The sequence below is a fragment of the Myotis davidii genome, unplaced genomic scaffold (genome assembly GCF_000327345.1).
Source record: "Myotis davidii unplaced genomic scaffold, ASM32734v1 scaffold168, whole genome shotgun sequence".
In the NCBI taxonomy this organism is placed as follows: domain Eukaryota; kingdom Metazoa; phylum Chordata; class Mammalia; order Chiroptera; family Vespertilionidae; genus Myotis; species Myotis davidii.
In genome coordinates this window covers 2106914-2131585 of record NW_006383016.1, presented here as the reverse complement: position 1 = coordinate 2131585, position 24672 = coordinate 2106914, and the positions used below count along the sequence as shown (strand labels likewise).

At 42.2% G+C, this 24672-nt stretch overlaps 1 protein-coding gene and 1 pseudogene across 1 annotated transcript in view; one reads left to right on the top strand and one right to left on the bottom strand.

Moving 5' to 3' along the window:
- The first annotated feature begins 1304 nt into the window (after window positions 1-1304).
- LOC107181675 lies at window positions 1305-9080 on the top strand (annotated as a pseudogene).
- Window positions 9081-11418: 2338 nt separating this feature from the next.
- The window catches only part of HIBADH (3-hydroxyisobutyrate dehydrogenase), a 94419-nt gene continuing 81165 nt past the window's right edge, over window positions 11419-24672 (bottom strand). The window contains exons 5-7 of the mRNA XM_006778975.2: window positions 21923-21999; window positions 14855-15011; window positions 11419-11669 (exon numbers count right to left, since the gene is read on the bottom strand). Of these exons, the coding sequence (XP_006779038.1) occupies window positions 11511-11669; window positions 14855-15011; window positions 21923-21999 (393 nt within the window). The 3' untranslated portion in view covers window positions 11419-11510. The remainder of the gene's footprint in view (window positions 11670-14854; window positions 15012-21922; window positions 22000-24672) is intronic.

Sequence of the window (24672 nt, the reverse complement as noted above, 5' to 3'; positions counted from 1 at the left end):
AAATTTAAGGAGAGATTACTGACGGCAAAGAGATGGCTGATGGTTCTGAAAATCAGAAATAAGAGTGCGATTACGCGGACCAGAGCCGAGTGTCTTTCCTCTCGGGAAATACTGGTCTTGCCATCTCTCAAGCAAATGGCTGCTAACTAGGAGAAATTTCAGAACCTCTCCTGAAATTGGCCCAGTTCCCCTCCTCTACCATCCCCATCTCTCTGCAATGGAAGGCCTTGGAGGGTAGGTCCCCTCAGGGCAGGGCTTCTGTCTGCCTCGAGCACCAAGGGATGCTGGCCCTGGAACACACACACAGCCGGCTCCAAGGAGGTCCTCCATAAATATTTGTGGATAAATATTTGTGGTCAGAATCTGCAATCCCTATTACCTTTTCCATCATGATTTAAAATAATCCTCCTTTCTCTCTCAAATAACAGAAGGGAGAAAAACCTTTTTTCACATAATTCTTAACTCAGAACCTATTTCCTTCATTACATCCTTTACCATTTAGAGCAAAAGAAGCCTTAGGTCATCATTTCCCCATTAGCTGAGGACAGCCAGGGTTCACTTTACATGAATATTCTTTCCCTTCCCCACAAAGTAATTACCTAAGATTTCTAGCTAGAAAAAAAAAAAATGGTGTAATTTCCAACCTGGAAACGGCATTGCTCATTAAGGTTGAAAAAGTGACTGGGGCTTGCTGAATCCTATGCAAATCAGTCCTGATGAGCCCTTAACTAATCTGTTTACAAACCAGACCTGCTAGACAGGCCTCAGTGATTTTCTATCAAAGCAAAGCATTGCTCTTTAATGGGCATCTGGCTGTCCCTGAACGGGTAGTTTAAGTAAAGACCCTTTCCTTCAAAGCAAGATCAAAGGCTTTATTAGTCCTGAATGAGTGCATTATTTCCACTTACTACCTTCTTGTTTGCAATTTGTGTTTATTAACAGCACTGTCTCAGGTTTGCTTTGTGACTTACTAGTTTCTGAAAACAGGATGGCAGTTTTATGGAGCATAGTATACATTTGCGGAGATTATGTGGCCTATAATACATAGAATGGCCCATCAGATAGGACATTAGGCAAAGAAAATTCTCTGCAAAGATGACAATACCTGACCGTGCAGAATTCCTTTATGATTTCTGTTGCTTTTTAAAGAGGAAAGCATCTGGTACACCAGGGCTCACACAAGAAAAAATCCCCTCACTCCGCAGAGCTGGAGATGAGATAACTGATGGAGGGAAGTTTCTTTGAAGCTTACATTTTATTTCTTCTGAAGAGATCAAGTATGTAGAGCAGTACCCTGGTGCGGGATGCCGCCGGTACTGGTCCAGGAGAAGCACCACCAGGTATTGTCAGAAGAGAGCAGACAGATCGTTTAAAAAAAAGAAAGAAAGAAACAAGAATTGCAGCATGTGACTAATACCGCTGAATTCTTCCAGAGTCCTCCAGCCACAGTCTCCAGGGGGCCTGGTCCTAACACAGAGATTAGAGCCCTACCCTTCACTCCCACCGCCAATTCATCTTAGGAGGATGAAGCTGCCAAGAAAACAGCATCTGTTAAGATTTGTGGTGACACAGGTAGACAAGCCGGAGGGTGTCACTGACCTATAAAAGGAGCCAGACTAAACCGCCGTGAGTGCAGCGCAAGGCGGGGAACATGCAACCTCGGGAGGGGTAGCTTTTAATGTCCCTGGTTGGACCAGCCAGCAATTAAACGGGATGGCTAGGAAAGGCCATCATCAGGGATCAAGCCACTGTTCAAAGTCACATCGGTTTTTTAATAGTGCGCTGGGTTTCCTGATGCTGACACAAGCATAAATTCACAGGGATACAAACACACTTGTCAGAACCCCACGGGCAGACCCCTACCAACCCCAAGTGAATCGGGCTGAGAGTGGTAAGCCAGACGACAGGGAAACTACACCCACCATAAATCTTCTAAGTCCCTTTCTGCTTATCACCGTCTAAGTGTCCTTGATGGCTCAGTTCTGCCACTGCAACTTTGAAAAAAAAACCAAACAGATGATATGTATTAAGCACCAAGTCATCAAAAAAAACCCACTGCCCACATAAACAGTATCAAAGTGATGTGAGAGAGGCTGGAGAAATAGGACATTCGGACCACAAAGTCTAAGCTCAAAAAAATTCTAACCTGGAGACATCAGGACTCCTAGAACTTGGGAGAAAATGGTTCCGAACATCAGGTCTGTAACTACATAATAAAACGTGTCCTCAATGAACATTCGCACAGTCTCCATAATATGGCAGTTGAGGCCCAGAATGCAGACTCTTTATCTTTCATGCTAGTGTCGCGTGTCTCTTGACTGGCTGGTTCACGTTAACTGTTTGCATCTACTTTGTCTGAAATAGGGACTTTTCATCGCTGAGACAAAGGGTCAATTCTAGGCAAAAGGAAAGGCCAAATAAATGATTTAGGAGCTAGCTAGTAGAGCATACTACATTAGCACAAATAAGCTATCAGGTCTCTGTGGTCATCTTGGCTCATTAAAGAGACAAAACTAAACCAAGCAAGGAGAATGAATCATGTTTGGCACTTACAGAGAGCAGGTCCGGGGTCAGGGTTAAGGTCATTAAGAGGCGGAGAGAGGCAGGGATTAAAGCTACACTCACTCTTTGGGTCTTTGAGATTGGAACACTAAGGGGAAATTTCTGGAAAAGGCCTCAAATAGTCCTTTTCCATAGAGTTACCATGGAATATTTCAAATTCTATCCACACAGGGAATGAAAACTAAGTTCAACTGGCATAAAACAAATGTAAAATCATGAACTTGATGCCATGTGAAGGCTGCTCAGAGGGGCTGGAAAAACTCCATCTGGAAGCAAATTAACTCTTTCAGGGCACAAGGCTGTCTCCTAACAGTGTCAGGGGAGTAATTCACTTCCAAATGGCCTGTTCATTTTTATAAGGAGAACTGGTAACAATTATGCCCAATTTCATAGGACTTAAAGGGAAACTAATGGAAGACTTTTTATTTCTCTGAATGTGACAACATCAATGAGGAGTTTTCTGTCCTCAGATCCTGTTTGGTACTGAAACAATATTTGTTCTAACCTCCAATAATCCCAACTCGAAAGCATTTTAGGCATTTATCATTTTTAATGACTGCGGCAAATGCCAGAATTTGTCCTTTTGAAGATAAAATGCTACATTCAAAAAAGTCATGGGATTTGCATATACAGCCAAGGCTGAGAAACACACCCCAAACCTGCCCTTTGATTTTATGAGTCTGGCTGTGAGGAAGGTTTCCACAGTCGCTCATTCTGCCAATGTCATTATTTTACCGCGCAGCCTGCCAAAATGCAGCCCGTAGCTAAGCTTGTGTGTCAGGTTTATTCAAGTGGCTCATTCTAGATGAGCCCTCTTGCCATCTCTTTACCCGACATGACGGACTATCATTAATAAAAACGTATTGATCCCTGAATCTGTTCCCGGCTATAAAAAAAAAAACACACACAACACCCTAATAAATGAGATGGCTATATGAGCAATAAATAATACCTAACCAGAGAGAGTCCAAAAACTGTCAGGAGCGCATGCTTCACGTTTTCTTAAACCCTTAACTAAGAGGAAGCAGAATTTCAGAGCTAAAATAAACCTTGGAGGTCAGCGCAATGCTCTCATTTTAAAGAGAAGGAAAGTGACCCACGATACAGCACAGGCAAGTGCTGACAGAGGGCTAGACCAGCTCGCCTGCCTCCCAGGCAGGGATGGTTCTCGTAAGCAGGCCACTCGGAATCCTCCCTGCAGGCTGGCTGCAAAGTGCTTCTGCTTTTCTGTATTTTCCTATTAACATTCCGAAAGAGTCAAATTCTCTGCATAAAGAGGCCTGCATCCTTTTTAGGTATTCTTGAATTATTAAATGATGAAAACAATTACACAGTAAAAGGTCATCTGCAATCTCTCTGTCACCAATGAGAGACGCTTCCTTGTGCGCATGTGGAGATGGACACGCTGGTTTATGGGTCTGACACCTTGCATGGCACGTTACAAATCCCCATGATGTCCTTAAGCTCCCTCTCCAATTGAGAAGAAGGATGGTTAAAAACCCCACTTGGGCAGCCGACTTCCCATTGGCTGGCCATCTGAGAATGCTCCAGGCTACAGTTACTGCTGGTAGTCACGGTGCTGTGTTCCTGAGCAGCGGGCTTCTCACTGCCGCCTGGGGAGAATGTATGCACATGGGTAATGCTGCTCAGATCTGCCTTTCTCCCCCACGCCCTGCAGGAAGTGGACAGATCACACACATTTCTGATTGCTTAGCATAAAAGTCAAGTTCAAAACCTTGCAATGAGAAAGATAGCTAAGGAGGAGGCCCCGACCAATGTGGGGTTCACCTACATTTGGGCTCAGCTGTGGCTGCACATAAGCACCATCATCATGACGTCAGATCAATAGGACAGCAGGAGAAGCTCTCAAACACCTAACTTCACGGAATCCCTCGAAGAAATCAAACCTGTGTTATTCTGAGATTCACCTTACACCTCAAGGTCTATGTTGCAGGGTATGAAAGACTGCATTTGGAATTGCTGTGCCCGGTTAAGGGAAATTTGTGCATGCTTATTTGCATGCAAGGTGAAGTCTGAAGTACATAAATAATGAGACAAAGGCTTACTACCAAAATTGCCTATTTTTCCCCATGAGTTTCTTCAGGCAAACAGCATAAGCTGACCCTTTGACTAAGAAACTTTGTAAAAGACCCACCTCCTGCCAGACTTCTTGGGCAGCTGTGTATCATACCTCAGAGTAAAAGAAACTGGATCTGCCAAGGAAGAATCTTTAAGAAACAAGTTTAGGCCATTAGTACGTCATCTACCATAACCCAATGTCCTAGCTTTCCAACCCCTCAGTCATTCACACCTTGATGGAGCTCTTGCTCAATGCCAGGTGCTGTCAGAGCTCACTGTCTGGTGTGGAAGACAAGATGGACAGACTAGCAAATACAATGTAATAGGATAAGTCCCATGACACAAGACACAACCAAGAGCTATGGGGACAGAGGGGCAACGACTCAGCCTGAGGTGGCTGAGGAAGGCCTTATAGAGGATACGGTGCCTGAGCTGGTCAGCCAGGAGAGGCAACGGCCATTTCAGGTGAAGGAAGCGGCATGTGCAAAGGTCCTAAGGTGCGAGAAGCAGGGCATGCCTGGGAAATGACCAGTGCTGGTGAAGTAAAGTGGGAGCAGACCACAAAGGCCCTGAACAGCATGCTGAGGAGTTCAGACTGCATCCGAGGCTCCGGTTTTGTGCAGGGGAATGACGGGGTTTAGATTTCGGTCTTAGAAGGACCTCTCACACTGATGTGAAGGATGAGTTGGGGAGGAACCAAATCAGTGGCTAAGTAGCAGCTGTGAATCTATTGAGACCAAAATGAGTGGGTGCCCACAGCTGTGAGGCTGGGGGAGGGAGAGAATGGGAAGTGAGTGTAAATGGGCACTAGGGACTTTTCAGGGTGAAGGCAATGCTCTCAACTTGGATTGTGGTGATGACGCCTCTCCTGGCTGACCAGCTCAGGCACCATATCCTCTGTAAATTTACTGAAAGTCATTGAGTTGTACATTTCACATGAGCACATTTTATTGTATGTAAATTATATCTCACTGAAGCACTTAGAAATAAAAGAGAAGCAACTGCATAGACTCAAGTATCTTAGACAAGAACGGATGAGGGCCTGAGGAAGGTGCTAGAGATTTAGAATTTGCTATGAAGAATGGATGGAGAAGGAGGTGGTATCAGGGTTTCTGGGAACCTGGAAGGGACAGGGACCAGGAGGAGAAGCAGGTCTGCCTGGGAGGATGGGGAGCTTAAGGTTCTGATATGCCAAGTTGGAGGTACCTGTGGACCCCACACCTGGGCAGGGTTTATCAAACTGCATCATAGACACGGGGGGGGGGGGCAATAATTCTCCTGGGGGCTATCCTGTGCACTGTAAGATGCTTAGCAGCATCCTGGGCCTCTACCCACTATATGCCAATAGTATCCCCCACCCCCAGTATAACAACGAAAACTGTCTCCAGACATAGTTTGTCCTATGTCCCATGGGGGCAAAACTGTCCCAGCTGAGAAGCACTCACCAAGAGAGAAAGATCTTATCTCATTATTTCCCCCCTTATTTTTCAGAGAGATAATTCATATACCACAAAACTCACCTTTTACAAGCGTACAATTCAGCTGTGCCCTCGGCAGTCCCGGATCTGTCTCTTGCTTCAACAGTGTTTGGACGGAACAGACCCAGGGACATCCCTTCTTCCAGCCTCCGGCCACCCTCCTGCATCTTATCCAGTCACCACCTTCAGAACCACCTCCAGAACCAGCCAACACACCGTTTTTTGTTGTGGTGGTTTTTTCTACCTTAACTCCTTATTGTCGTAAACCTTGAGCTCCCCAACTCGTCAGGATTATTCCAAGGTAGAGTCAACCACTTGGCCAACCGGCATCTGCAGGCCTCCCACCCCTACCTCTCTCTGGGCTTCTATTTCACCTGCAACTATGTGGCTCTCGAGGGCATGGACCACCTCTTCCAAGAGTTGGCGGAGAAGCGCGAGGGCGCTGGGAGTCTCTTAAAGTTGCAAAACAAGCGCGGTGGCCGCGTTTTCTTCCAGGATGTGCTGGAGCCTCCCCAGGACGAGTGGGCAAAACTCAGGACGCTATGGAGGCCGCCCTGGCCTGGGAGAGGAACCTGAACCAGGCCCTTGTGGAGCTGCAGGCCCTGGGTTCTACCTGCGCAGACCCTCATCTCTGTGACTTCCTGGAGAACCACTTCCTGGATGAGCAGGTGAAACTCATCAAGAAGATGGGCAACACCTGACTCCCCTCTGCAGGCTGCCGGCCCCCAGGCTGGGCTGGTTGAGTATCTCTTGGAAAGGCTCACCCCAAGCACGACTAGGAGCCTTGGAGCCCAGAGGCCTTTGAGAGGCCCCTCTGCACGCCCTGGTGCCTGGCTTTTATCTGAGCCTCTCCCTGAAACAACCAGCCATTCTTTTAACCACCCTGAAGCTTTCTCCCATGCATTGGACCAAATACAACAATAAAGCTTTCTGCAGCAAAAAATAAAAAATGAAATAAAAGTGTACAATTCATAGCCTTCAATACACTCACAAAGCTGTGTGGCCATTATGACTATCAAATCCCAGAACATTTTCATCACCCCAAAAGGAAACTTTATACCTATCAGCACTCACTCCCACTTTCCTCTACCCCTCTGGTCCTTGGAAAGCAATCATGACTTTGTCTCTATGGATTGCCTATTCCTGACATTTCACACAGAATCACATGGTATGTGGCCTTTTGGGTCTGGCTTCTTTCACTTAGTTTGTTTTCAAGGTTCATCCATGTTGAGCATGATCAGTGCTTCATTCCTTTCATGGCCAGTCTTCCGCTGTGTGGATACACTGGTCTGTTTATGTCATCATCAGTTGAGAGACATCTGGATTGATTCCACTTTTTGGCTATTATGAAGAACCCTGCTATGAACAGTCATGCACAAGTTTCTGTGCAGACATTTCATTTTTCCTGAGTATACAACTAAGAGCGGAATTGCTGGATCATGGGGTAACTATGTTTACCCTTTCGAGGAACTGCCAAACAACTTTTCAAAGCGGCTGCACTATTTTATATTCCCCAGCAGCATTGTACAAGGGCTTTGACTTCTCCACGTGCTCAACAACACTTGGAATTGTCCTTCACTCATATTTTTTTGTTTCAAGTTTCCAAGCAAGCATTTAATATTAGGCTACATTGTTTATGACTACTTTAATGATGAAAAAACTAATGGTCAGAGAAGGGTGACAAACAGGTCATGCTTAGAGGTTAGTAAAGTCCTTTCCAGCATTATTATTTACTAGTGGCCCAGTGCACAAAATTCGTGCAAAGGGGGTATGTGTCCCTCAGCCTGGCCTGCACCCTCTCCAATCTGGGACCCCTCGGGGGATGTCCGACTGCTGGTTTAGGCCCAATCACAACCGGCAGTCTGACATCCCTCTCACAGTCCAGGATTGCTGGCTACTAACTGCTCACCTGCCTGCCTGCCTGACTGAACCTAACCACTCTGTCTGCTGGCCTAATTGCCCCCAACTGCCCCCCCTTCCAGCCTGATCACCCCAACTGCCCCCCTTCCAGCCTGATCACCCCCAATGGCCCCCCTATGGCCGGCTTGCCCCCAACAGCCTCCCCTGCCAGCCTACTCACCCCCAACTGCCCTCCCCTGCCAGCCTGATTGCCCCTAACCGCCTTTGCCTCAGTCCCGCCACCAAGGCTTTGTCTGGAAGGCCATCCGAAAGTCTCCCAGTCTCATTAGCGTATTACCCTTTTATTAGTATAGATTATTCTATGTTGCAAAACTATGATTAACTTCAACGCTGCTAATGGCAGTCTGACACATGACCTGTGTGTGCTGGTTTTAGTTTTCAGAGAATCCCCCTCGCTTTGCACTCTTCCCTGCTCAACCATTCAAAGACATCAACTACTTAGCAAGTGTCCTCTCTCGTTTGTGCACCATTATTTTTCCCTCTTTATTTAATCATTGCATTTCCACCAGCACAACCCACAGCTCTCATCTTAAAAATCAAGAAAACTTCCCTTGACCCCATATTCCCTGCTTGTTATCTATCCTGCTTGTCTGTTTCTTTTACAGCAGAACTCCTTCAGTTGTCTCTCCTCATCACTTCCAATTTCTCTCCTCCCATTTTCAATCCCATTCCCAACACTCCATCCAAATACTTGTCAGGGTCACCAATGGCTTTTATTTTGCCAAATCCAAATGATTCATTCTCAGCCCTTCATTACTCAGTGTATCAGGAGCTTTTGATACAAAGAATCATTCCCTCCTTAAAACACTATCTTCATTTGGCTTCAGGGACGCCACTCCCATTTTTTCCCTGCCTGACCTGGTCACTCCTCCTCAGGGCTCCGTGCCAGTTCCGCCTCATTTTCTCAACCACTAAAAGTCACAGAGTAACACAGGGCATGGGCTTGGACCTCTGCTTTTCCCTACTTAGCTGGCTCTGAGGCACCTAAAATAAACTCCTGACTTTTTTCTCCTAAACCTCTCACCATCTTCCCCAGAGTAAATGAAAACTCCTTTCTTCTATCTTCTTTACCAACCCTGAGGCTACCCTGGATTCCTGCCTTTCTCTCACCTGTTGGTGGCTCTTTTTAAAATACATATATTTTTTATTGCTTTCAGCGAGGAAGGGAGAGGGAGAGATAAAAACATCAATGGTGAGAATCACCATCAACCAGCTGCCTCCTATATGTGCCGGAAGCCGGTCCATCCTTGCTGCTTGACACAGTCGCTGCAGGAAAGAAACATCTGCACAGCATGTTTCAAGGGACTTGGCGTATATAGCATTCTGTTCTTAATATGTTTGCTCCCCTTAGCGCTGTGTGTTTTAACCAAGGTCACCTCTCCGAGAAAGGTTGTTTCCCCAGGTAGGGAGCAAGAGAACATGGACACAGAACTTGGCTGGAGATTGTGGCTAGAGATCCTGGCAAGGATGCTGATCAACTGAACGCTGTCTCCGTGTCATTCCTTCTTTGCCAACTCCGTCCACACCTTTGGGGACGCCTGGACCTGCTGGGGTTGGACCCCAGCATATATGCTCCACACTGGGGATCAAGCCTGCAACCTGGGCATGTGTCCTGACCAGGAATCGAACCGTGACCTTCTGGTTAATGGGTCAATGCTCAACCACTGAGCCATGCTGGCTGAGCCGTTAGTGGCTCTTTTATGTTCAGAGTCTGACTCCTTCCTGCCTCCTCCATCATGAACATTCTGGTCCCAGCCGCCACCATTTCTTAACTGGATTATTACAATCGCCTCCTAACTGGGCTCCTTGCTTCCACCTTGACCCCACAATCCATTCTCCATATGGCAGCCACACAATCCCTTTAAAAAGTAAGTCATAGCACATCCACTCTCTGCACAAGATCCTTCCTGGCTGGCTGTGACAGGGTGTTTATAAAATGAGGTGATGCCCCTCCCCGTGTCCACACCTACACAGTTGTCTCCCATGCGAACTCTGGGCTTGGCCAGGAGACCTGGAGTAGTACAGCCATGAGGTGAGCAGAGGCTTGAAAAGTGCTGTGTTGCTGCTGGGAGCACCACCACGTGAACAAACTCAGGGAAGCCATAGCGGAGTGAGGCCGAACTAGATCCTCCAGTTCCAGAGGAGGTGGCCCAGTCCAGTAGAGGAACACAGCCAACCTAGAGAATCTTGAAAAAGAATAAATGTTAGCTATTTTAAGCCAGTAAGTTGGAGGTGGCAGTGTATCAACGTTTGGCTCCTGCTAACTGATATACTGCTCATTTCACTCAGAATAAAAGCCAATGTCCTCACACAGCCTACAAGACCCTGTACCCCCTCATGTCATGACACTTCTCTTATAGCCTCCTGGTTATTCCTCATAGCTAGTGTTATCCTGCCTCAGGCCCTTTGCACTTTCTGTTCCCTGCACTTACAATGTTCTTTCCTCACATCCTGCATGGTGTGCTCCCTCCTTTTCTTCTCTGCTCAGATGTCACCTTATCAAAGAACATCTCCCTTACCACTTGCTATAGTGCCTAAAATTTTTTTATCATCAGGAAAATGATGGAAGTTGTCCTTCTGCCAAATTTGGTGTCTAGGTTTATATCACCTGGGACATTTCTGGGAGCAGAGGTGGGGAAAGTGCAACTGTGCTCCATGTTGTTAAGTATTACATCAGATGCAGCTGGTTTTCTATAGCACTCACAACCTAGAAACCATTCAGACAAATGTGACTCAGGGTTCAGGTAGAGCAGCAGGTTACTGGCCAATTCCCCTCCCCCTTTCCCCATCCTTTCCCCATTCCTCTGTTACACCAGTTTTTCAGACCACTTGATTGTTCACTAAATGGCTGGGAAGACACAAAAACTCCAAGAAAGAATTATCAGCATAGAAATTTATTCAATTTCAAAATAATATGGTTCTATTTAGAATACTGTAATAATTATCTAAAGCAAATATCATCATTGGCTCTGAAACAGGTCTAAAGATGTCATTCTTTTGAAGTCAAAAATATGTAGTAAGAATGTACAAGGAAGAAAATATAAAAACAAGTTTGCTGAGTATGGGGAATTGTTACAAGGGGAACACAAGTTCTTTTTTTCCTTTAAGATCAATTTTGTCCTGTTGGAAAATATTTGGTTTTATTTGTAAAGCGGTATAACTAATATCCTGATTGAAATAATCAATGATTTAGCTGAAGATGCTCAAGGATCACACTTTTGAAAAAGGTCAATCAGCTAATTAACAGAGAACATCGGGGGCTTGCAGAAAAAAAAATTCAGATAATGTATGTTTGCTAAATAGATAAAAATAAGCAGTAAAAAATGGGTGAAAAACCCATTTAACTGTGACCTAGACAATCCGAAGCAGACAGGTGACCTTTGATTAAACTCTTTTACTTGTGGAGTGAACAGTGGGGAGGCTCCGAGACAGAGTCTGGTTTCCAAGAGTGTCCAGGGCCAAAGTGCCAACTCAGAAGGTCTCCTCCTCTCGCAGGAACTGGAACACGGACGAGAAATCCTTCTTCGAGTAGCCCTTTGCACACATCATCCTGTAGATCTGATGGGCCTGGCTGCCCAGGAGGATTGGGCTCTTTGTGTTGGTGGCGGAGTCCTGTGCTAATCCCAGATCCTAAACCAAACAAGGCAGGAGGGACATGCTGAGACTGGGAGGAAGGCTCATTTTGAACTGTGGCTCCCAAGGCTTTGGTTTCAAAGAAGAAAAAATGAAGTCTGAGAACAAAAGATACTTACAAGCACTATGGTAAATTATATGTACATGTACATTTTATAAGTGCTTTCGCTTATAAACTGATGCAAAATTGCTCCAGCCAGAAACTTTGTCCCCCTTCCCTTCTCCAGACCTATTTGTTTTACTCTGACTTTGCACAAGGGTGAGATCACACAGGCAAATGCTTTTTCAGGATCTGCAGAAGCCTGTACGCCTAAGCCAAACCCCATTGTGGAATTACTGGATATTCATTCAATCTCTTATTCAACAAATATTTAGCAGCCACTATGCGCTGGGCAGTGTTCTAAGTGCTGGTGATACCCAGTCACTGTTCTGTGCTTACTGTCCAGAGGAAGACAGACTCCAAAACAAATCCTAAGATTCCAGACAACAAGTGCTGTGAAGAAAAAGAAAGCAGGGTGAGGGGTTAGAAAGTGATGGACAGCAAGGGGTGGGGTGGAAGGAAGGGAGTTCTGATACAGGAAATGTTTAGGGAAGACCTCCCTGAGGTGGAGGCACTGGACCTAAGACCTGGATGTTAGGGAGGTAGTGAGTGCCTGGAGAGCTGGGGGAAGAGTTTCAGGCATTTGGAACAGCAAGGTCAAAGTCCTGAGGTGGGACATGGTGTGCATAGTCAAAAAATAACATGAAGCCAATGAGGGCGAGTTAGAGCAAGCCAAGGCGCCAGGAGGCCAAGGGGCCAGAAGGGCAAGGGGCTGGATGGCAGAGGTGGAGCATGGAAGCTTTAATGTCTGCACTTGAAGTGCAATGGGACAACCATCTTCACATCTCATAGACCTCATCCTGCTCCTGAAAGTTTCAGAACATATATGACTGTTTGAAAATAGATGAAGTTAACATTATAAAGCTTCTACAGTTAAGTTTAACTAATGGATATCTACTACCATAAATATTCAACAAATATTTAGCAGCCACTATGCGCTGGGCAGTGTTCTAAGTGCTGGTGATATTCCCCTTATTTCATTTACTTGTGATTTTATTAGAGCTGCAAACAAGTGGCAAAACCAACTTGATTTTCTCCTTACCATTACCACGCTCACTTCCCTCACCAAGGGCAAGTCAACAGCAATGAAAGGGGAAAGGCAAGAAGCAAGATGAGAGCTAGTTCTACTCTTTGCAGAACATACTGATAACTGAGCAATCACTGACACTATCCACTCCAGAGAGAAAATGATTCAAAGAAAAAACAAGCAAACGTTAAAGAATGAATTAAACCTCTAGCTTCTTAAATATGTATGATGTCACAGGTACAAGCATTATTTTATGTTTATTTGCATAATTTTCACATGTAAAGAGGTAGATCTGGAAAATCTACTTAACCTTAAAGTCTTCTACAGCTTCGACTAAAAAGCAAGTTGAATTATCACCCACACACTTAACAAACGTGGGAGTGCTCATGCGCCGACAGGCAGGCCAGCCTCTTGTCAACACCACTGAGCAGCACAACTGTAAGATGTTTTTATTTTTAAATGACAGAGAAAAATCTACACAGGAAAATGGCACTTAATTTCTAACCTATTAATAAAACTAGAATGTAAGAACTCAGAAAAAAATAACATATTGAGCAGACAACACTACTGAGAAAAAAAATCTACTGAGAGTCTTTCAAAGAAGCAAGTAAATTATTATTCCAAATAAGAGTTCATAAAACCAAAAAAGAGAAACACAAATGCCTTGGTGGCTGCTCCTTTAACGCATGGACATTCTTAAAAGAGAGAGGTGGCCTTTCAGTCCCATAATCCTAAGTTTTAGAGAAAGAAGGCGTCCTTTGAAGCTTCCTATACAGAATTTAAGACAAATGAATATCCCACTTCACTCATCAAATAAAATATTTACAAACTCATGAGCTCAGTGGGGGATCCAGGAAAAATATAAAACAATTGCTAAAGGCTTCAATAAATTAATGGAAGACCAATGCATGTTTTACAAGGAGACAGACATATTGGGGGAGTACCAAGGGTCATCATGGTTTCCAATAAGCTGCTTCTTAGTGCCCATCAGAAACAAGCTTCTCGGCTCTGGAGTTCAGAAGGAAGATCTAGTTTCTGTATTGACTATGTCCTGAGTAAATACATACAATGTGTTAGAATTTTATGAGTTAAGACCTAGAAATAAATGCACAAGCCTCTACTTCAATGACCTGCTAGCATCAAATTCCCTAGCACAAGATTTAATGGCAGTTAAGTAAAACATCTCTTAGTAAGCAAAGCCCCGATCTGCCCAACAAGCTACTGTGGCTTTAATCATTGTAGCATTGAGGGGGATTTCTTTAATCTCTATCAATTTATCTGCACAAATCTAACTGGCTGTGGAGCGTTTTTGCTAACAGCTCTCTGAGGTAATAAAAGATTTTTAAAAGTTCCTCTCTAAGTGCTCTCATTCTATCTAAGCAAAACTAAGAAGTACTCTTCTTTATAAGGGAAATGACAACTGCATTTCATAGAAGAAACGAGAATAAAACAGTAGTATCCATGTGTTTCACACTGTGCTGCCTTATGCTAGTAGTTGAAAAAGCTATCTTTTATTATCAAGAAAATCATTTTAAAGGAAGGACCTTTAAAATAAAAGTGGCAGATTCCTCCTGGGCAGGGACACTGGAGAAAATGACTCAAGAAAAGGTGTCCAGCTGAGGAGAGGACAGGTCCGGAGAAGAGCTCCCGAACAGAGCCAGCCCTGCAGAAGAATTGGGCTGCCCAAATCCATCCCCTCTGATTAGAAGCCTCCTCCCTCCTACACTTGACCTGTTAGCTGCTTCCTTTGTTGGAGCCCTTAGCAGAATTTTAGGAACCAAATAAGCTAAGAGGTCACAACCCACTTCATACAGATCCAGAAAGGAAACTGGGCGTAAGTGTGACTCTCATTCTTCCATGTGCCCTGACAAATCCCGCTGCAGAGCTGATGAAACAGGGCACCCTAGGGGCTACCATCTGTTTCCAGCGACAGCCCCACAGCATAACTGTAAAAGCTCTGCGGAGGATGTGCAAACCTAAATACAGGGAGGAGGGAGGGAGAATTAGACCATTACACATTTCCCCTCTCTTGGGAAGCCTTTGCATTTACCATACCTTAGCCATGAGTGTTGTTCCAAATCCGCCCTGATAGTTGTTAGCCGAGGGAACTCCATCCATCACCCCAGGTACAGGATTGTAAGTGTCACTTGACCAACACCGTCCTGAGCTCATATTTAGGATTTTAGCCAATAGTTTTGGGTCAAGCCCTAACCTGTCAAAGATCAAAGAAAAGAAGTGTTAAGTGTCAAAATGTACAAGTCATGCGTGACTTATTTACCTATGAGGATGCTCCATCTTCTCTCTCTATTTATTTTATGTCTTCAAAAATCAAAGCAGATTGATGAGAGTGAAGAATCCAATCTTAAATTATAAGGTATTAAGAGCTAGTGATCAAACCATTCTGAGCCAGACATTCTGCAATGAGAGAAAACCTTCTGCACTATTCTACTTCTAAGAAATAACAGAATCGCAGAGAAGTGCTGTTGGCTTATCACACATAGGTTTCCTATGAAAAAATAAATGTCTTTCTCTTTTGGACGTTATGCATTACGTGTCACATAAGAACCTTAAATGAATATGAGTTTTACATTCTTTATTCACAAATGATGTATTTTAGAAAGAAATACGGACAGAGAAACTAAGCATCATGGGAGTCCGTGTGCATTTTCATGTCCGTTTATTCTTTTAGCGTTTCTGAGAATACATGCAAGAGATGAGCCATGGGCAGCGAGTGAGCTTAAGAGAAGTTATCATTATAAAAGAAGACATTTCTTCCTGCAAACTTTTCCTTGTTTATTAAATCTTCTTCAGACAATCTTGCTTATAAAGCAAGTCTGCACCAAGTTGTGACATATGCTATCTATTCGAAGACATGCATTATAGTTCTGGGTCGACTGCTGATAAGGTTACTGATCCTGATAAAACAAAGTTTGCCCAAGCGGAAACATCATTTGTTCTATCACTGGGCTGATGGCATAAACGACTGTTCACTGTGGACCCAGAAAATAAAAGAATCAAATGCTGTATTACTTTGATCCTAAGTCTCAATGCAGTTTGGGAAGTACAGTTTTGCTAAGTATCACTAAATCAATTTTTAAAAAAACCTGCTGCTTTTCCTTAAAACCAATCTTTTCAAGAATAATAATAAAAAAAGACTGAAAGGAGACACATATAAATGTTAATAAGCTGTGCATTTTGGCATGTTTAAGTTTGTGTTTACTTAGTGTGTTCAAAATATATGTCTGCTTACTTCCGAAGCGGAGTAGCATGACTAGTTCAACATTCTGCCAGTGTTAGTGCAGGATGTATGTGGACTCGTCATGTAATAAAACTGCTCTGTGACATCACATGGCAGGCCAGCTACATGAATTGATATGGTGGGTCCTGTTCTTTTTTGGGGGGGAGGGGTCCTGTTCTAATGAGAGGGTTTTCCTAAGGATTATAAAAGATATAAAAGCCCCAATCGAAACTATCACACATTCTGTCCAACTGTGGATTGCTGGGAAGGAACACAACAGTTTTAACTGTCAGTTATATATGTGCCAGTGAAAATACCTGTTTCATTAATTCTTTTATAAAGATCAAAGTTTGTTACATGTATAATTTGCTACTGGATGCTTTCTTTCCCCTTTCAAATAAAATTAGGCTCTCAATGCGCTGTTGCAGCAGGTGACTTTGGAAAAGAAAAAACCAATGTGCTTAGGGAAGAGCTGTGAAAAGCAAACTCACAAATTAACAACAACGTAATTTGCCGCAACTGCCGTTATGTTCTCTAAGCACAACGTCTAATGTGTCCCATGAGCAGGAATATTTTAAAGGCCCCACAACATCGCTTTTCCCTTCCATTTGGAATATAACTTAGGGGTTTCCTAATTTAGATTCTTTTAAAAACGGTTTATCACACTTAAAACAGCAGAGTTGCTCCCCTCTTTACAATCCACCAGACTATACGTAACAGTACCTCCCCATAGTTTGTACTGCTAAAGAAATTCAAGCCTTGTCTGTAAGCCTCACCAAAATGGTAAGCAAGGCTTATTATTCTTTGTAAACCCATAAGTTTCATTTTTCTTGAAAGTTCAAGGAAAAACACTGGCAATAATTTATGAAGTCCTTTTTGATAAACACATTACTATTTAGAAGCACCCTGATGGGCACGCAAAAAACGAGGCGGCAGTTGTTGCGTTTCACTTCTCAATCAGTTGCTTCCCACCATGCTGATTCCCTTTAGGAGATGGCGGCTCCCTCTCCACTTTTGCTCCAACCTCCCCCCCACCCAGCATTAAAAAGAGCAAGTTAGAAGTGTTTTGCATTTTATCTTCCTGAAGGTTTTTTCACTGGCACATATATAACTGACAGTTAAAATTAGACATGATATTAAAATCAGTTGCTGGAGTCCTCTGTCTTCCACTGAAACCAGCTCGAATACACAGTAATTGTCATTCAGAGAGTCTATCCTAGAACGTCATGCTTCACTGGAGAAGACTGAGTTTCCATCTGAAATCAACAAATTAATCCAAGACAGGTATCTGAAAGGGCAAGTTTAATAGGAAGCAGCTACTGGGCTCTCAACCATGATAAAATGTTATTGCTGTTTCCCTGTAAATTGGCTGGGAACATATGATACTTTCTGCATAAGAGCCCCACTGCTGTTCAGGAGATATACAGCTCAAGCCGTCAAAAGGATGACAGTCTGTCAGTCCCCATAATAACTTGCCACTGGATGTGGTTCGTGAGTGCACACGTGCATGCGTGTGGCATTGCAATTGCTGGAATGTTCTCTGATATAAACAGAATGAATTCATTGCTCTGACCGCATATATAATGCAACTCATATAAACATCACTGTGTCAAATCTACTCACCTCTACAACACAAGAATTTTAAATGAACTACTGAGAGAAGTAAAAATGCAAAAATTGTAAAAAAAAAAAAAAAAATCTATTAGAGAACCCAAATGTTTACCTTCGCTGTAAACAAGGCTTTTAAGGGCCAAAAAAGTTTCTTCACTTTATAGTCTCTGTATCTATCTATACTGTCTGGTTTTACATAAGAACAAAGCCAATGATTTCACTAAAGTGAACAGCTCTAGAAGTGAAACATCTAAGACCATGTCAATCTTAGTCAATCACTGAGTGACTCATCTAATGCTCACACAGATCTTCCATGCGCAGGTGTTATATCTGCTGTACCTGCAGCCAAGGAGACCAGAGTAAAGGAGCTAAGTCCTGTGACTGCCCTCCAGGAGCGGGCCAGTTAAGACACACACCCAGATACCTTTGACCTAAGGCAGGAGAAGTCCCTCCCTCCGTCCCTCCCTCTTCATCTGCTTGACAAATCTTCACTGAGTGCCTACTATGTGGTAAGTATGTTAAGATATGACAGTGAGCAGACAAAGCCATTCCCCTTCCTGAAGCTTGCATTCTAGTTGGGAAGACACAATAAACAAACAAACATACATACACACACACACACACACAAACGTGTATATATATGTACATATATGTATGTGTATATGTATGTGTATATATATACACACACACATATATACATATATATGTCTATGTATATAAAATGCCATCTAGTGAGAAGTATTATGAAGAAAAGGCATATAAGTACATTCAACTCAAATACTAACCACTACCACCATCATGTCATCACCATCATGTACTGAGCAGCTACTATGTGCCAGAATCTGTTTTTAAAGATTTACATGGATTAACTCTTCACTACAACCCTATGTAAAGATACTATTATTTTCGTCATTTTATAGATAAGAAAAGCTTAAGTTTGATGGCAGAGCAGGGATGCAGACATCAACAGACACCCAAACTCTTACCATCCTCTGAGTCTCACTGGGTCATGTGGGTAGGGAACTTGATAGCCAATCAGCCAATCTGATGGCACTTTATCAGCTTATTAAGAAATTGGGTCAAACTTTTACTCCAAACCTTTTGCCATTTGCTAAATCTACTAGGGTATACACTTAAGGCTTCAGTCATCACAAAAAAAACAACAACAACAACACAAAACAGGCAACATCTTCTAAGGGCAGGAGCCCAGAATCTAAAATTATTCTTGTGGGAAAGTTTTCATCTTGAACAGCCTTCCAGAAGTTCAACTGTTAAGCTTTTGGTGGAAGAAGACAATATGGTTGTTGCTGGAGGGGCCTGGGCCCTGGTAATGCAAACAACTTCTACCACCATTATTGAAATAATAATAATAATAATAATAAATTCCTGATGGAGCAAATATAAAAACAAAACAACACAACTCAACTATCAACGCTGTTGCTATGCAGTGCACAGGGACAAAAGCTCTAATGCAAGCAGGGCACTGCGAGGGCCATAAAACTGCGTCCCAACTAGGACCCAATCAGAAGGAAGAAAGGTCTAGTAAAAAAGAACCCCAAGATACATTGTATACCAATATTTTTTATAGTTCACTTTTTTATAGCATTTTAAACTTTCACTAACATCCATAAAGACTCACTGTAAAAGATCATAGAGTCAATAAGAGTTTCTAACTGTAAGATTTTATTCTTCCCTTTTCTTTGTTTTTAAAGGAAACATCAGTGTTCAGGAAAAATACTGACTTATTGAGAACAAAATTAATCAGAAATGATCACTTCATAGGAATAGGTGGCTCAATTTGTAAATGTTGACATTAATGCTCTAAAAATGTTCACTCTGGAGTGAGCAGAATATAAATGTGGCTGAATCATTTTGATGCTGTACTACTTTGTGGGAATTTACTACTTGGGAATTTATGCTCGCTGATGCCAATTTTCCCTTTCACCTTGCAAAGCTCAATAAATTGTGGCCGCTCTCTATATTCTATTAGAGAACAATCCTGTCATTTTAAAACCATGTCTGTAAACCATGGAGAAGAGACAATAGCAGAAGCCATCATTTTTAGGACTTTCAAATCACTGAGAATCTTTGTAAGATAAATTGATAAAATCCTAATGCTATGAAAATAAGCAATTCATTAATACAATCTGAAGTACCAGAAACATAGCTCATTGTAACAGTTCAGTAAAACTAGCAAGTTCTTTGTGTTCAAGCACACACACACACACACATCAGGAGTAGTAATGTCTATAGAGTTTTGGAAAAAAATTAAATATTTAAAAGTTCATATTTTTAAATACTGTTTTTGACATTGTGGATCAAGGCCAATGATAAGGGAAATTTTATTTATTGCTTCTGCTTTTAATATTTCTATTTGGAATTTTATCACTTTTCATTTTTTATTTGATAAACCACTCTAGTAGTTAAGTGTATACATTTCATTGCATGCATTTCATTCAATTCATTTGATTTTCATACTCTTATTTTTTTTTGGAGAGAGAGAGAGAAACATCAATTGGTTGCCTCCTGTACGTGCCCCAACCAGGGATTAAACCTGCAACCTGGTGTACTGGAAGATGCTCCAATAAACTGAGCCACACTGGCCAGGGCCATATTATTTTTTATTAGCTGATATTTGGAGTTGGACTTCCACAAGCACTTACCATATAAAAACTTCATCTGAGAATGGCAAATGATCATCTAATAAGAGTTCGCTGGGAAAAGTATTTGAGAAATGCCAGAGGCTACATCACTATGCCTTAGGAACATCCCGACTCAGTGATGCTCAAGGTAAGAAGCAGAATGTTAAATAACAGGCACAGACAAAGAGGAAGTTTTCAGTATAGTATAATCTAGGTTCATCAGGGCTTTTACTTTTTACTGTGTTTTCATTTATATCCGGAAAAATGAAGATAAAATTCTAGAGATGCACATGCATACTATCACTCTAATCTTACTGTCAACACCAATTAATTTTGAATGCGATTTTGGTGCCAGAAATTTATATTTTCTTCCTCCATGAAATTAGTCTAGACATGTAAACAACTTACTAGTAACCAGTTTTTCAATTATGATAAGTGACCCATAGCCTAAAACCGACTACAATACAGAAATAACAATGAATAACTTCCTATACACACTACCAGTTTTATTAAAGCTTTGTACAGATATGCTAAGTTTACCGTCTTACAGACACTCAATTTTAAAATGTAAATGGTACAGGATATATTGATAAACCAATTAGCGCTGATGCAAAGCAAATTCCTCTTTTATCTCAATTACAACATGACAACTTAATAGGTCAAGATAGTTTAACATCTGAGACAAGGGCAATTCAATAAAACAACAGCATCTTGATATGGTAATTAAGAGGAAATGTGAATCCATTACTATGTTTTAAAAAATATCTCAAGTACTTAGGCTCTTTTAATTGCTTTTATCAAAAGTTGTGATACGGAGCACCACTCTGATCTGTTATATGTTTGGTATGTAGTTTTGGGAAGTGTGAAAAAAATCCGAAAAAGCATACTGCTCTTCAAGCAATTTCCAAAGTAAGAAATATATATTTATTAAATTCATTAAATAAAAACTATAAAAATTAATTGATTAATCAAACGTAGCATTCCTAACCTCCAAAAAATTACAGGCTCAAATTAAGACATTAACCTTAAGCATTCTAAGGGATGATCATCATCGTAAGAAAAACAGAATTAAGCAAAGTATGAATGTCATTTTATTTTAATGGAAAGATATACACTTAATGTAAAGTGACAAAACCAATGACAAGTTAAAATGAAAGATGTATGCCATCCAGTTTATCCAGGGAATAAGCAACTACAAGCCCTTATAGAGTAGATTTCAGGGACTACATTTAAAATAGATACATAAAACCAGTCACGGGGTAGCATAACACTTGAATTCACTACACATTAATGCCGTGTTTTATACAAATTTGTCCTGCACTGCCAAAGCGTGTTTAAATTTTATAGTAAAAGTGTTTCTTGCATTTTAACATAACAGGAGAAATGGAGCTTCCACATAAAAAGGATAATGTGACTTCGAATATACAGCACAATGCAGTTTATGGCTATGGCAAAGAATATTCATGCTCTCCAGGGTCCTATTGGTTGTCAAATAAGCAAAGTCTATTAAAGTTCAATAATGAAGTACTTTCAAGGTGTTCCTGGATCAACTCATTTATCTCATGAACAATTTTTTTCGACATCAGAAAAATCAAATAGGAAAGCTCATAAAAATTGTACTATTCAACAAACCTGATCCCAAGATTCATAGCTTCAGCAGTTCCAATCATACTAATAGCTAACAGCATGTTGTTGCAGATCTTTGCAGCCTGAAAAGAAATTGAGGACATAGTAAATACCTTTATGTTCAAGTTATAACTCACAGGAAGTTTTTCTTCACCCAATCCCGCATGCTTCTTTCTAACAGTAAGAACATTCAACAATTGCTTCTCTCCACTGGGAAAAGAACATGGTGCTGTGTGCTTCCCTCTGAGCCTAACACACTATCCCAGAGCAGGGGCGGGGGGCAGTGGTATCTCTCCCACTAGGTAAGAACCCACAGAGCTCCTCCTGTGGGCTCAGTCTGAGAGGGGATACTGATCTATGTGGCATGCCTGCTCTTAGAAGGATGGGGTTTACACTCTAATTAGGGAAATGGGAATGACGCTGAATGAGAAGGCAATGAACAAACCAAGGAAACCAAGTGGTAAATTGTAGAGTAGAGGCTATAAGATAGAGACAATAGCTGTTCAAAGAAATAAGATCACTGAGGTAGGAGCAAAGAGGAAGTGGAACCTGAAGCCACTTCTCAGAAGGCCAGGCAGGATTTCATCAGCGAGAGAGAGAAAGGAGAGCAGGGGGAAGAGCACGGGATGTTCTTGAGAACAGGAAGAAAACTGACTCATGTGCCCAAGTTTTAAAGAATGGTGAGAAATTTGATAGCTAAGATTAGGGAAGAGCTATGAAAGCTAAGGGAGGGTGGAGAGTTAAAATTCATTTGACATGATAGGAAATAGTGATCTATTCAAAGTTTCTGAGCAGGGAAGTACTATAATGATACAAGCGTCTTGATGGAGTTGGTTTCGCTTACACTGTTGGGCAGAATGGTGAACCTGGGATGCCATTAGGCTTCGAGCAATAAAAGAGATGTACAATGCGAGAAAGATTGGATCAGGAAATATCTGGTCTGGAATATATCTGAATGGACAAGACGGTCAACAATGAGAGCCACTGAATCAAAAATCAATGGAACTTGGAGACTGACTAGACAAGGGCATGGAGACAACTGACATATCTAAGATAATACCACAGACTTGAGTAAAAGCACGAAGGGAGCAGTGACCAGGATAGAACAGTAAGAGGAGGGGGTGTGAGTGTGTGTGTCTTGGATGAGAGGGAGATGAGCAGCTTGATTTCAGAGTTCTGAATTTTCATTCACCTCTATCTGACTAGAAAGTTGATATAACATATTTCTAAATGAAAACTATTTTGTTTTCAAGAAAAAGATTAAAATGCATAGATTACATCTACCTGTCTATACTGCAAATAGTTGTAGCATGTAATTTGAAAATTAGAAGGAGGATAACAACAACTCAGGTAACATGAGCACTACAAACAGAAATAGCTTCAAGAATGATTTCGGGGGTCACTGGAATGATATGTCAAAATATGAAGGATGGAACTTGATATCTTTTTTTTAATAAAAAAGTTGACTAATGTCTGCTTAATTCCAACACAAATGAAGGGAATTTAATTTATTTCAAATTAATTTAAGAAAACTTGGGCCAATAAAACATACACAGATTGAACAGAGTTAGTAGGAATAAGAACATGGTCAGGAATGAGAAATGAACATTAGCTAACTTTACACCATAAGCCAGAGCCATTAATATGAATGAACATGTTACCTGTCCGGTCCCAACAGCACCACAGTACACCACATTGGAGCCCATGCAGCCCAGCAACTCCTTGGCAGCAGCAAATTCCTCTTCGACTCCTCCCACCATGAACGTGAGGTTCCCAGACCGAGCAGCTCCCACACCTGAATGGTTTGGGGTAAAGAGAGAGTGAAATGAGAGACAATTCCCAAACCAAATGAAAACATCTTGCTTTCAAGTTGTATTTGTCAGGTATGTGCAAGACACTCTAAATTTCTCCTGGAATATTTTAATAATCAAGTATCATGTAGGTTAATCACAAGCCAAAAGAGGCAGATTTAGTCAAACCCTCAATTCACCTTAAATATTTAGGCACAATCATGGCAGGACAGACCCAGGAATTTGAAATGTGAATTTTATCATTCCCATGCATCTCTTATGCCCCTAAGAAACCTACTCAGTAACAGAAAGTGTATGAAAAAGGTCATCTGTGCCCCAACCAGCATGGGAACAGCCAGGGGAGTTTACTGCCTGAGTCTGAAATTGGGTCTCTGGCTCACACGCTTGCTTTCCACACATTATCTACAGATGAGATCCACGAAGAGCAACCGACTCTTTCTCCCATAAACAAAGTTGACTTTAAGGCCAGCTCCAAGATCAAGGTCAACAATCACCTTTTCCATAGGGAAAATCTGCCCAGTCACTTCAAGTTCAAGGAGTATTGTCCCCAGGTCTTCAGGAACCTCCGTGATCGATTTGGCATTGATGACCAGGATTACTTGGTATCTCTTACCCGAAGTCCCCCAAGTGAAAGTGAAGGTAGTGATGGTCGCTTCCTTATCTCCTATGATCGGACTCTGGTCATCAAAGAAGTATCCAGTGAGGACATTGCTGACATGCATAGCAACCTCTCCAACTACCACCAGTACATTGTGAAGTGCCATGGTAACACGCTGCTGCCCCAGTTCCTGGGGATGTACCGAGTTAGCGTGGACAATGAAGACAGCTACATGCTTGTGATGCGCAACATGTTTAGCCACCGTCTTCCTGTGCACAGGAAGTATGACCTCAAGGTACAGAGAGTATAGATAGGGTGGAGGGGGAGGCTCCTGGTGGCCTGGGAGG